The sequence below is a fragment of the Hemitrygon akajei genome, chromosome 8 (genome assembly GCF_048418815.1).
Source record: "Hemitrygon akajei chromosome 8, sHemAka1.3, whole genome shotgun sequence".
NCBI lineage: Eukaryota > Metazoa > Chordata > Chondrichthyes > Myliobatiformes > Dasyatidae > Hemitrygon > Hemitrygon akajei.
In genome coordinates this window covers 5,370,858-5,385,202 of record NC_133131.1, presented here as the reverse complement: position 1 = coordinate 5,385,202, position 14,345 = coordinate 5,370,858, and the positions used below count along the sequence as shown (strand labels likewise).

At 44.8% G+C, this 14,345-nt stretch overlaps 1 protein-coding gene across 5 annotated transcripts in view; it reads right to left on the bottom strand.

Annotated features, from left to right (window-relative positions):
• bcas3 (BCAS3 microtubule associated cell migration factor) overlaps window positions 1-14,345 on the bottom strand; it is a 928,098-nt gene that overhangs the window by 755,906 nt on the left and 157,847 nt on the right. For all 5 annotated transcript variants that reach the window (XM_073053122.1, XM_073053127.1, XM_073053125.1 and 2 more), the window contains exons 11-12: window positions 12,182-12,265; window positions 811-981 (exon numbers count right to left, since the gene is read on the bottom strand). In XM_073053122.1, coding sequence (XP_072909223.1) covers window positions 811-981; window positions 12,182-12,265 — 255 coding nt within the window. The remainder of the gene's footprint in view (window positions 1-810; window positions 982-12,181; window positions 12,266-14,345) is intronic.

Sequence of the window (14,345 nt, the reverse complement as noted above, 5' to 3'; positions counted from 1 at the left end):
CCAATCTCAACGACTACTTGAAGAAGAAGCCAAAATAAAGGGAGGACCCACATCCCTCCCTAAGATGTAACCACCACCCACTTCCCTCCATCGCAGCTATAATATGCTGCTGCTCCACTGATGTACAGGTTAGGCCTATTTGCATATTTATTATTCCACAAATTACTCTTTATGCATAAAATACATCATATATCTCGGGTTTAAGTTTTTTAATCAGGCACACATGTCCATTTACGTAATGTCATAATTACCCCACATAGCGCTGACTTACACAGCGCTCCATCTCCAAGGAATGTATCCTCCATGTTAAGCGGGGTCTGAGTGTATATTTATTATTTTTTCATTATTGTGTTTTTATTTATCTTTGGTGGGTTTTTTTTTGAGCTGCTTCAGCTCCAGAGTAACAATTATTTCATTCTCCTTTACACTTGTGCACTGGAAATGACATTAAACAATCTTGAATTTTAAGCAATCTTGAAGAGAATAGTACTCCAGGCAGGAAAGACCACAGAAAAGGCATCATGGTCACAGGATGCAAGGCAGACCTTTCAGGACTGAGGTGAGGAAAAGTCTTGAGGCACAAGAGACTGCATAAGGTATCTCTTGACTGAAACAGTGGAATGAACCTTTCAGACGTTCTACCTAGGAAGGCCATGGAGGTCTTTCATTAACTGCATTCAAAACTGAGCGTGGGGCTGAATAGTCTACTGCTGTTTCATATGACCAGGTAAGTGTTCATGCGTTATTACAGGTATTTTAGTGCAACTCAAAAATTCTATAACATATTAGTCTTGTGGTTCTTCACAATACCTGTCCTTCCCCAACAGTTTCAGTATCGATGATTGTGACAACCCCAGGGACGTGCGGGCTGCGTCGAGAGGCACTGTGTGTGGAAACCTCATCCTCAAGTGACCCCGAGGGTAAACTGCCAGCCAGCCGACCCACTGCTTCCCCAAACATGGTGAGTCCAGTCTTGAATGTCTGTATCAGATTTAAAAAGAAGAAAGGGAACAATCAAAGCCAGCATCAACATCCCCACTTCAGACACCGATAACACAACAGAGCCCAGCCAGAGCAAATGCCGATCAATGGGAAACTGTTTTGATTAGTGCTAAAATGTCTAACGGCAGTGATTAGACAACACATTAGAGCTGATCAATTAGTAGCCAAGTGTTTGCTTAAATTATTAATGATTTGACAATATGCACAAGTTCTGTTAGTGTGTTGTTACGAAATGACTTCCACGGACCAACACCAACAGGCGCCACTCAGTATTGACGATAGTAGACAGTCAGGAAGCCTGATTAACCTTTTAAATGCCGCATCAGCTGCTCCCTCCATTAACGGTAATGGTGTTGCTCTCACGTAAGCTGTTAGGACTCATTTAGAAGCTATCGAGTAACAGGGGAATTCAGAAACAGGCTTCACCAAAGCAATTAACTACCCTAGGGTTAAATCATCCGAAGGCAGATGGAAGCAGCCAAGACTCTAATTAGATAGTGATAAGACTAAAGGGTTTTATGAAATTTTGGACCATGCAAATGTCAGAAGGTCACAGTAATTGCATGTTTTCCAGTTTAGGTGTGAACCGTTACTTAGATTTGGAGTCACTGTCTTCTGTAAAGTGCATGCCAACTATGATATATAATCATAATTAACTTCAATTAGTTTCTTCAAAGACAAAACCACATTTCTTTCTTGCCAACATGGAAAAGCACCAAGGTAGTCGGTTGATAGGCACCAAGAAAAATAAATCAGTTAATGAATATGTAGCAATGTCTTTTGGAACTTGAAGATCATATAATCTTTATTCCAGGTCAAATGTATTTATTAATTTGAAGAGGTCAGACCATCTACACTACTTTGGTGATTTACTTCCAGGACATTCAAAAAAGCATTTACTTAGTAACACACACAAAAAGTTGAGAGACCTCACAGGGCAGGCAGCAATTATGGAAATGTATAAACCATTGGTGTTTTGTGCCAATGCGTTTCTTCTTGAGTAATATTATGTAGACTAAAGGCAAACCAGCTAACCAAAGGAAAAAGTTAATTTCATGAACTTGTCAATATGTTCCAGGTACTTCTACAGTACATGAGCAAATGTATCACCTTCAAACAATGAAGTAAACACAGCACAGATTTCGCTTTTGGCTGAATACAGCATAGAGTGCGGTAGACTGCAGTCTTCAACTGTTATGTAATCAGAGAAAAACTCTAGGGTAAAAGAAATGTCCTTCCAGATACAGGTGTACACTAAAGGCTGGTGTTTATAACTGGGTATGTTTAGGAAGAGTTACAAAGATGTGGAGTAAATCTAGTAGAATACTGCCGTTCATACACTAGCACTGTTGCCTCTGAGCTGCCCAGGTGCGCGACCGCATAGTAACTGAAACATTCCTGCACACTTAACCATTGTTGTCATGCACCTGGAATTTTCTTTTACATAATATTAATGTAACTTTGAAATTATGCTAATATAATTTTGAAATCAATGTTAATATAATTGTGAAATATCCTGTAATTAATTATGTTAATATAATCCATAAATTTTTTAAATAATAAACATACCACAAATTTACTTTGAAACATTTTAGAGCTTCAACATATCTACATTGTCAATGTTTCAAGTTACAACACTGTTACAATTGTAAAAATAAACACAGAATGGAAGTCAGTAGCTCATTGTTAATATTTTGAAGTGTTATCTCAAAAATATTACAGCAATACTGTGGTTTCAAATTTGTTGTTTCTGAGAAAGTTAAGACTGGTTCAATTAAGATGCTCAGTGATACATTGAACTACTTGCTTAGAATCAAATAATTTGAAGAACTGTCAATTTTTTGTTGACATCATTGGAACAATCCAAGCTTCCAGTGCTGGCTATGAATGTGGATTCAGTCTTATAAATTCAATCAAATGTAAATCCAGAAATAAACAAGGAGTAGAACATTTGGAGGATTAAGGTATATCTTTTATCTAGATGTAAAATTAATCTGGACAGTGTTTATAGACAATAGATTTGTGATAAAGACAGATGAGAAAAAGTTTACAAAATGTGGAAGATTTTCTTGGTTATACTGTATTTCATTATACCCTTCAATTATTACATAAAATCAAAAGTATGTTATTTTTCAACTTTCATTCTAAATTTTCATGGTGTACATCTTACAAAAAAATTAAAGTGCTGTGCAGTTTTCAAGTCATGTAAAAACTGCTTGCTCAGATCAATGATTGGTCCATAAAGGCATAAAAATATTAGAGCAAACATTGTACACTAGGTGTTACAAAAGAGAAAATCAAATTAGCCCAAAATTTAAATAGCGTAATGAAGTGATAACATAAACTTACTGTATCACTGGTGAAACCAGTAAGCTGGAAAAGTGATTTTCACAAAAAAAAACTGGGAAAATCTCTGAAAATAATCACGTGTAATTATGATCAATGATTAAATTACAATTTAAACACCTCCTCTAGAGCATGCAGCTCTCAATATAATTTCCCGCATTTTAGTTCTGAGTTTTACTGCTTCATTATCTCATCTGGGGCAGATGTTAAGCTGTTACAATTGGCATCTACAGAGGAAAAAAATAAACAGGATTCCTGCTCTTGCTCATTTATCCAGTAACTGATTCTGCAAACTGGTGACCACAGAAGTCAGAACAGAATCTACTTTGCTGAAAGTTTCTCCAGTGACTGAATATTTTTAGATACTTTAGGGACTGAGATGGAACCAATTCTCCAATCTTAAAAAAACCATCAATTTTCATGTCATTTGCAAAGTTTCTAATTGCCCCTCTAATATACCCAAATTGTTAAAATATACAATTATTGGTCATGGTTCCAGTTCTGATCAAAGTCTACTAATCAGAAAACCAAAACTGCTAATCGTAAGACCACCACTTTCTATTTCCTATTTTGGATCAAATTTCAAAGATTTCCTTGGATTCCATGATTATAACTTTCTGGACCAGTTTCCTGGGTGGACTTTACTGAAATCCATCTACACTGCATGGACAACACAAAGGCAGAGCTGGTACAGCCACCACCTCACAGCTCCAGTGAGCCAGGCTGAAACCTAACTCCTTGTGCTGTCTTTGAGGAGTTTACGTACTCTTCCTGTGACCATATGGGTTTCTCCAGTATGCTATCAACAGAATCTAGAATTTCACTGCCCTTTTCCCTGAATGCTAACTGCAATGTCCTTCTTCTTAGTGAATAAAGACGAGAAGTATTTGCTTGGGATCTCACTTCAGCTTCCATGCAATTTTGGTCTCAAATTGGCTTTACTCTTTTCCTGGTTACTCTCTTGTCCTTAAATACTTACAAAGTTGCTTTTTCCTTTTGATGGGTTAGAAATGGAATTCACCATTTATCCAGTAAACTGGTGGTGAAAAAAGCATTTTTAGACTGTCAAAGGATAGAGCATAATATAGATCAATTGGGAATTTAGAGAAATAACTCAAGGTTTAAACAGAACAGTATGAGGTGATGTTTCGAGGAAGGAAAATTCAAGAAGAGTGTAATAACAGGACCATCTGAAGCATTGATATATAGAGGGATCTTGGGATACAAAATCCATAGTTCTCTGAAAGTGGCAACACAAGTAAATTGGATGGTAAAAGAGATATTCCATGTTCTTGCCTTCAAAGGTTTGGTTGCCAATTACTAGAGGTTTTTCACAGAGTTCGGTGTTAGAACCACTTCTTTTCACATTATATATCAAAGATTTGGATTGCAGAATTGATGGTTTTGTGTCCAAGTTTGCAGACAATATGAAGATAGGTGAAGGGGCAGGTAGTGTTAAGGAAGCAGGGTGCCTGTAGAAGGACGTAGACCGATTAGGAGAATGGGCAAACGAGTGGCAGATGGAATACGTATAGTGTCAGAGAAAGCAGGATAACGGGGTTAAGAGGGATAGAAAATCATTCATGATGGAATGGTGGTGCAGACTTGATGGGCCAAATGGCCTAATCTGTTCCTATATCTTATTTTCAGTTGAATTGTGTATAAAAGTTGGGAAGGCATATTGCGGCAGTATAAAACTTTGTTTGGGCCACATTTGGAGTATTGGGTGCTGTTCTGGTCTCAACACGACAGGAAGGATGTGGAAGCTTTAAAGCGGGTACGAAAGAGTTTCATCAAATGTTGTCTGGATTAGAATGTATTAGCCAGAAGAAGAGGTTAGATAAACTTGTGATTGTTTTCTCTGGAGCTTCAGAGGCTAAGGGGCAACCCTTAGTACAGTATATAAAATTATCAGAAGTATAGCCAGGAAAGAGAGTCACAATCTTGCTCCTAGGGGAAGAAATATCAAACACTAGAGGGCATAGGTTTAAAGTAAAAAGTATAAAATCTTACAAGAGATTTGCAAGACAAGTTTTTTGTTAGAGTGAAAGATGCCTATAACGTCATAGGATTTTGTGAATAAAACATGTGAAAGTTGTTTTATGTGCTTAACAAAAGCCACAGCCCTTTACTTCCATAACAAACAAACCAAAACCAGTCGCCTTACACTGACGTCATTATATCAGACACAGTGGCGACCCACTTCCTAGCGCACTCGAACCGGCTCACAACTAGCCAGCGCACCGGCATAAAGGCCAGTCCCAAAAGGGCGCCAAGTCTGCTTCACCAGCAAGGGGAAAAGCCCGCGTGGGACTGTGAATACGTGCCCCCTACAGCATCCGCGCGTGGGACAGGACTGTGAATACATGCCCCCTACAGCATCCGCGTCCGGGGAGGGCGGGATCAGGAAGGCTTTAAAGCGAGGCCGCGAAGTTCGAATAAAATCTTTTTGTAACTGCAGTTCACTGACTCCGTGTCCTTATTTCAGCGCTGCGTGTAGCACATCGCTACAATTGGTGACCCCGACAGCCCAAACGACATTTGGGCCGAAGATGACCGACGCCACATCTGTTCATGCAGTTTCATTGAAACTGCCAAGCTTCTGGACGCTGCGACCTCACCTATGGTTCCAGCAAGCAGAAACCCAATTCCACGTTCGGCAGATAACCTCGGAGGACACACGTTACTACTACGTGGTGAGCTCCCTCGACCAGGACACAGTGGCCCAGGTTGAGGAGTTCATACAGTCTCCCCCAGCGGACGGCAAATACACAGCATTCAAAGCCCTGCTCATAGGGACTTTTGGACTCTCACGGCGCGAGCGGGCTGCCCGTTTACTGCACCTGGATGGTTTGGGAGACAGACCTCCATCGGCTTTAATGAATGAGATGTTGTCTCTGGCCGGAGGACACAAGCCCTGCCTCATGTTTGAGCAGGCATTCCTGGAGCAGCTGCCCGAGGACATACACCTGCTGCTGTCCGATGCGGATTTCAGCGACCCCCGGAAGGTGGCAGCCCGGGCGGACTTGCTGTGGAACGCCAAGAAGGAGAGTGGGGCGTCCGTCGTACAGATCACCAGGCCACGCTCCCAGCAGCAGACCAGACCAGGCCCGGCAGCAGAGCTCGCTAGCCCCAGAGGGAGGGGTGAGGAGACCAACAAACAATGGTGCTTCTACCACCAGCAGTGGGGCGCAGAAGCCCGCCGCTGTCGCCCACCCTGCAAGTTCCCGGGAAACGCCAGGGCCAGCCGCCGCTGATGGCTACGGTGGCTGCCCATCGGGACAGCCTCCTGTATGTGTGGGACAAGCGGTCGGGACGCCGTTTTTTGGTCGACACCGGTGCCGAGATCAGCGTCTTACCTCCGATGAGTTACGACACCCGCAAGAGGGCACCGGGTCCCACCCTGAGGGCCGCGAACGGCAGCACAGTAAGGACCTACGGCACCCGTATGGTGCAGCTGCAGTTCGGCTCCAGCCGGTTCACGCGGGACTTCACACTGGCCGCCGTAGCCCAACCGCTTCTGGGTGCAGATTTTTTGCGGTCTCACAGCCTACTGGTCGACCTGCCGAGGCAGAGACTGGTCCACGCTGAGACCTTTCAGACGTTCTCGCTGGGTGAAGCCCAGTTGTCAGCCCACACCTCGGCTCCATCACGCTGTCCGACAATGACTTCACCAGAGTCCTGGCGGATTTCCCATCGGTTTTGGCACCGCAGTTCACGGCAGCCATGCCCAGACACGGCGTACAGCACCACATCCCGACCCAGGGACCACCCCTCCACGCCCGTGCTCGAAGGCTTCCCCCGGACAAACTCCGACTGGTGAAGGAGTTCAAGAGGATGGAGGAATTGGGGATCATATGGCGGTCCGACCGCCCACGGACCTCCCCCCTGCACATGGTGCCCAAAGCGACAGGGGGCTAGAGACCATGCGGCGACAACACCGGACCGCTACCTTGTGCCGCACATTCAGGACTTTGTAGCAAACCTGCACGGCGCACAGATCTTCTCCAAGGTAGACCTCGTCTGGGGATACCATCAAATCCCAATGCATCCAGACGACGTCCCCAAAACGGCACTCATCACCCCGTTCGGCCTTTTCAAGTTCCTCCACATGCCGTTTGGCCTGAAGAATGCTGCACAGACATTTCAGCGGTTAATGGACACGGTGGGACGCAACCTGGACTTCGCTTTCATCTATTTGGACGACATCCTCATAGCCAGCAGCAGTCGTCAGGAGCATCTGTCCCACCTCCGTCAACTCTACGCCCGACTGAGTGAATACGGCCTGACAATCAACCCGGCCAAATGCAAGTTCGGGCTCGACACCATCGACTTCCTGGGCCACAGGATCACTACAGACGGGGCAACCCCTCTGCCTGCTAAGGTAGACGCAGTCCGCCATTTCCCCCGACCCACCACAATCAAAGGCCTTCAGGAATTCGTGGGTATGGTAAATTTCTACCACCGCTTCCTCCCTTCAGCTGCCCGAATCATGCGCCCCCTGTTCGCCCTAATGTCGGGTCCGGGCAAGGACATTACCTGGGACGAGGAGTCCGTCACCGCTTTCATTAAAACCAAAGAAACCTTGGCAAACGCCGCGATGCTAGTGCACCCCAGAATGGACGTCCCTACCACCCTCACAGTGGACGCATCTAACACGGTAGTCGGTGGGGTACTGGAGCAACTCATCGAGGGTCGCTGGCAACCCATGGCGTTTTTCAACAAACACCTGCGACCACCCAAGCTCAAATACAGTGCTTTTGATTGGGAACTGTTGGCGCTATACCTGGCAATCCGGCATTTCAGGTACTTCTTAGAAGGTAGGCCCTTCACCGCGTTCACGGACCACAAGCCGCTTACCTTTACGTTCACGAAGGTGTCCGATCCCTGGTCATCCCGCCAGCAGCGCTATCTGTCCTACATCTCTGAATACACGACGGATGTCCGGCACGTCTCGGGTAAGGACAATGTCGTGGCGGATGCACTCTCTCACCCTAACTTTCATGCCCTTTCCCAAGGGGTAGACTTTGAGGCGCTGGCAGAGGCGCAGCAGGCAGACGAGGAGATCCCTAGTTACAGAACCGCAGTCTCCGGTTTGCAGCTCCAGGACTTCCCTGTAGGCCCAGGTGAGAGGACCCTACTCTGTGACGTCACCACCGGCCAACCCCACCCCGTCGTCCCGGCAACCTGGCGGCGACGCATTTTCAACTCCATTCATAACTTAGCGCACCCCTCCATCAGGACAACTGTCCGGATGGTCTCCAACAGGTTCATTTGGCACAGACTCCACAAGCAAGTCAGTGAATGGGCCAAAACGTGCATGCACTGCCAGACGGCCAAGGTGCAGCGGCACACCAAAGCTCTGCCGCAGCAGTTCCACCCCACCCACCGGCGTTTCGACCACATTCATGTGGATATCGTGGGCCCCTGCCAGTGTCACGCGGAGCGCGGCACCTCCTCACTATCGTGGACCGGTTCACAAGATGGCCAGAGGCGGTCCCGCTCACCGAAACCACCTCCGAATCTTGCGCCCGGGCACTGATCACCACCTGGGTGTCCCGCTTTGGTGTACCAGCCCACATTACCTCCGACAGAGGCACCCAGTTCACCTCCGGCCTGTGGTCAGCTATGGCCATCCTTTTGGGGACACAGCTGCACCACACAACTGCTTACCACCCACAGTCGAACAGCCTGGTGGAGCGTTTCCACCGTCACCTAAAGTCGGCTCACATGGCCCACCTGAGAGGAGCTAACTGGGTGGACGAGCTTCCCTGGGTCCTGCTCGGCATCCGCACGGCGCCCAAAGACGATCTGCACACCTCGTCGGCCGAGTTGGTGTACGGCGCACCCCCGGTCGTCCCCGGGGAGTTCATACCAGCCCCAAGGGGGCACGACGAAGAACCCGCAGCAGTCCTGGGCAGACTATGCGAGAGGCTCAGCAACCTGGCCCCCATACCCACTTCGCAGCATGGGCAGAACCCGACCTGCGTACCCAAAGACCTGCAGAACTGTAAGTTTGTGTTTGTACGAAGGGGCGGGCATCGGCCACTGCCACAGCGGCCCTACGAGGGGCCGTTTATGGTGATCAGGAACAACGGGTCCACGTTCGTGCTGGACGTTGGGGGGGAGAGAGGAGGTTTTCACGGTGGACCGACTCAAACCGGCCCATGTGGACGTGGCGCAACCAGTCGAGTTTCCGGCACCGTGGCACAGAGGCAGACCTCCCAAACAGGGTCCGGCCCAGACTGTGGACATTGTGGGGTGTATCGCCGGTTCTGGGGGGGGGGGGGGTTATGTGGCGACCCACTTCCCAGCGCACTCGAACTGGCTCACAAATAGCCAGCGCGCTGGCATAAAGGCCAGTCCCAAAAGGGCGCCAAGTCTGCTTCACCAGCAAGGGGAAAAGCCCGCGCGGGACTGTGAATACATGCCCCCTACAGCATCCGCGCCCGGGGAGGGCGGGATCAGGAAGGCTTTAAAGCGAGGCCGCGAAGTTCGAATAAAATCTTTTTGTAACTGCAGTTCACCGACTCCGTGTTGTTATTTCAGCGCTGCCTGTAGCACAACACTACAACACCATCTCTTAAAGTGAACACAAAATGACGGTGTTTGTGAGTTATGTACGAAAGTTTCTGTTATGAACAACATGCGTCATCTGTCACCCACTACGTTACCCTACAACGTGCTCTCAGTGGAGATGGTAGAAGCAGACAGAACATCGACATTGAAAATATTCTGACAGACACATGAACAGGCAGGGAAAGAGGGATACAAACCATGTGCAGGCAGATGGGATTAGTTTTAATGTGGCATTAAGGGTCAAAGGGCCTGTTCTTGTGCCATACTTTTACCTGAGTAACCACAACAGGAATCACATCACCCAAACCTCACTGTGTACATTCAGTTTGTATAAATGCTGAAACTACATATTATTTCTTGAACAGAATGAAGGATTAAAATTCACTTAACAAGAGAAATTATGGACATAGATAAATAGGTGGGAATTTTCATTTTAAGTGTAGTATGTCATAATTTTTTACCATGCCTTTTCTAACTCTTTATTTAGATATCCTCTCTGAGTGACTCACAAATATCAGAATCATTCATTATCAGCTCGTAATGATGGCTACAGCTTATAAAGTCAATGTACAAGTACTGGTCTTTGCAATCTCTATAAATTCATTCAAACTTCAATATGCAAGGAATTTGAATCACAGTTCCATGTTCATTGTTCATCATGAAAATTATGTGAAATGGCTTCAAAATATTCAGCTAGAGCCTAATTTAAAGGCAGTGACAGATTCACTGAGATTTGATTATTGTCCCACAGTCTCTGACATTCCAAATAAAACAATCCTAGTTTGTCCAATCCTCTCTTTGTAGCTAACACTCTCTGAATCAGGCAATATCCTGACAAACCTCTTCAGCTCTCACTCCAAGCCTCCACATCCTTCCTGTAATGTGACAACCAGAAATGCACACAATACTCCAAATGTGGCCTAACTGAAGTTTATACAGCTAGAATACGACCTTACAACTTTTGTAACTAACACTCCAATCGATGAAGGCAAACATGCCATATGCCTTCTCCATCACTTTATTTAGCCTAAATACTTATGTTGCCAGGATCTTAGAACATTAATCTTAGAGTAAACATGCAGTTATTAATGGAAACTGTTTATTGGTGCTCATGTCATACATGTCACAATCATTTTGGGATACAGACATTGCTGGCAAGCCCAGTATTGAAATGCCATGGAGAAGGGAATGGTGAAGGGCCCAAAGTATTGTTGAAGATCCCTTATCACTCATCCCACAATCTCTTTGACCCACTACCATCAGGAAGGAAGTACAGAAGTATCAAGACTAGGACTGCCAGGCTGGGTAACAGCTTCTTCCCTTAGGCTGTGAGACTAATGAATATCCTACCACCACTGAGGTCTCGTCACCAGGACAGAGAACTGTTTACTAGTTACCATACTGTTTACCAGAGCTGTGCACTACATGCAGTTTTGAATTATACTTTATTAACTTATTTATGGTAATATTTTGTTTTATGTGCTGTGTGTGATATATGTATTGTGGGTGCCTATGGTCCAGAGGAACAGTGTTTCATTTGGTTGTATATACCTACAATCAGATGACAATGAATTTGAACTTGAACCTGTGTGATGCCTTCCTAAACTTGCAATAGCATCCATAGTTTCTTGGTTTACTTTATCTATAGCACTTAACAGGGACGTCCACCCCATTTGTACTAAATCTTTCCATATGTATTCTTAAAAGTCTCTCTCTTTCTCGCAAATGCTGTACTTTTAATTTGACAAGTTGTACTATTCACTACACTACAAAGTTGCTCTGACCATGCACTGTACAGTCCAAACAGTTTCTCCAGAGACTTGTTCTAAATACATATTCCAGCATTCTATTGACTTTTTAATAGCTTGACCACATTGTCCAGACATTGAAAGTGGTGGTCTATCACCATTCCCAATTTCCTTTCCAAATCACCCTCTGCTACAACATCCCATTCATCATGTACTTACATTGCATATCTTTTTGACCAATTTGCAATGCGCTTTGTAAACAAGTTACTGAAATCAATTCAAATGCATATATTCAATAAAACTGACTGTGATTTACAAAGGAAGAAATTTAGGCAGAATAATGGCTCCTTCTTGTTGCTAAACTGGGCTTGGCTTCAACTTTCACAGTTCACAGTATTTTGTTGCCTTGTGCTCCTTGATGCCATGTTCTGGTTTGAAATTGTTTTAGAAGCCTGTAAACAGCTTAAACATTTAACTCACTGTCCCTTCATTAGTGTTGAACTCACTTTGGCAGCACTGATGACTGTGGCAGTATAAGACTGGATGTTGTCTCCACAGGCCCCACCGCGGGATCGATGACAGTGAATGAGCTGAGTAGGAGCAAGAGGACAGACGGTAACATTAGCTAAGGCAGTACAACTCCAAAAGCAATTAGTAATTCCTATTTACTTTCAGAAAAAATGGAATGAGACAATTTTCCTTTCCTTTGTAAGAAAGCAACACAGTTCTGTAAAAAATAATTCAGTTTCACCATTTATGTTATTATTCCACATTGTAAATTTTAATTAAAAGCAAAACAATGCTTCCCAGGAAATTAAAACACACGTATTTTATAAACAATCTATACTAATATGTTAAAAATGGTGTTACTACATAATTGACATCAACAACAGCAATTATGGGGGCAGGTAGTAGCATAGCAGTTAGTGTAATGCTATTACAGCACCCAGCAAACAGGGTTCAATTCCTCCTGCTGTTTGTAAGCAATTTGTACGTTTTCCCTGTGACTGTGCAGATTTCCTCCAAGTGCTCCAACTTCCTCCCACATTCCAAAGAGGCAAGTTACTTGGTCATATAAAATGCTGGAGGAACTCAGCAAGCCAGGCAGCATCTATGGAAAAGAGTACCGTCGATGTTTCGGGCCAAGACCCTTCATCAGGACTGGAGAAAAAATGATGAGGAGTCAGAGTAAGAAGGTGGGGGAGAGGAGGAAGAAATACAAGGTGACAGATGTAACTGGGAGAAGGGAGGAGTGAAGTAAAGAGCTGGGAAGTTGATTGATAAAAGATACACAGGGCTGGAGAAGGGAGAGCCTGATGGGAGATGACAGAAGGTCATGGAAGAAAGAAAAGGGGGAGGAGCACCAGAGGGAGGTGATGGGCAGGGTAAGGAGATAAGGTGAGAGAGGGAAATAAGAATGAGGAATGGTGAAGGGGAGGGGGGCATTACCGGAAGATCAAGAAATTGATGTTCATGGCATCAGGTTGGATGCTGCCCAGGTGGAATACAAGGTGTTGACCCTCCAGCCTGAGTCTCTACTGTTACGATGAGGCCACACTCAAGTTGGTGGAACAGCACCTTATATTCTGTCTGGTCAGCCCCCAACCTGATTGCATGAACAGCAATTTCTTGAGCTTCTGATAATTCGCCCCCCCCACCTTCACCTTTTCTCATTCCCATTTCCTCTCATCATATCTCCTTACCCACCCAACACCTCTCTCTAGTGCTCTTCCCCCTTTTATAGTTTTCTATCCTCTTATCAGATTCCCCTTTCTTCAGCCCTGTATCCCTTTCACCAATCAACTACCCAGTTCTTTACTTCACCCCTTCCCCCTCAAGATTTCAACTTTCACCTTGTGTTTCTTCCTCCCTCCACCTTCTTCTTCTAACTCCTCTTTTTTTTTTTTGCTGCAGTCCTGATGAAGGGTTTCAGCCGATACGTTGACTGTTCTCTTTTCTATAGGTACTGCCTGGCCTGCTGAGTTCCTCCAGCATTATGTGTGTGTTGCTTGGATTTCCAACATCAGCAGATTTTCTCGTTATTGTATTTGATCATATAGATGTAACCAGGCAGCATAGACTCATTGAGCCTGAAGGTCCTGTTACCATGCTGTATCTCTCAATAAATAAAAGTAAATAAAATTTCCTCCAAAAGTGGCTAAGAATACATTTATAATGGAACAGGCCATATAAGACCATAAGGCCATAAGACGTAGGAACAGAATTAGACCATTCAGCCCATCAAGTCTCCTCCACCATTCCATCATGGCTGGTCCTGGATCCCACTCTACCCCATACATCTGCCTTCTTGCCATATCCGTCAATGCCTTGACCAATCAGGAAACTATCAACTTCTGCTTTAAGTTATGAGGCATCATAACTTAAAGCCGAGGTTGGTAGTTATAGAGGTCTGGTAAGCAACTATTGTCAAGAGAATGTAAAAAAGGGTTCTGGAACAGCTTCCATTATAAAGGTGGTCACAAAATTATTATGAAATACATCGAAAAATAAAAGGAGGACTTTTGAATTTAAAATGGGAAATAAATAATGTATGATTGTGTGTAGTTTTGGTCATCTATCAATTAGAAAGAAATCGATAAAATTGAAAGAGTACAGAGAATATTTCCAAGGACGTTGCCAGAATTTGAGGACCTAAGTTATAGGGAAAGG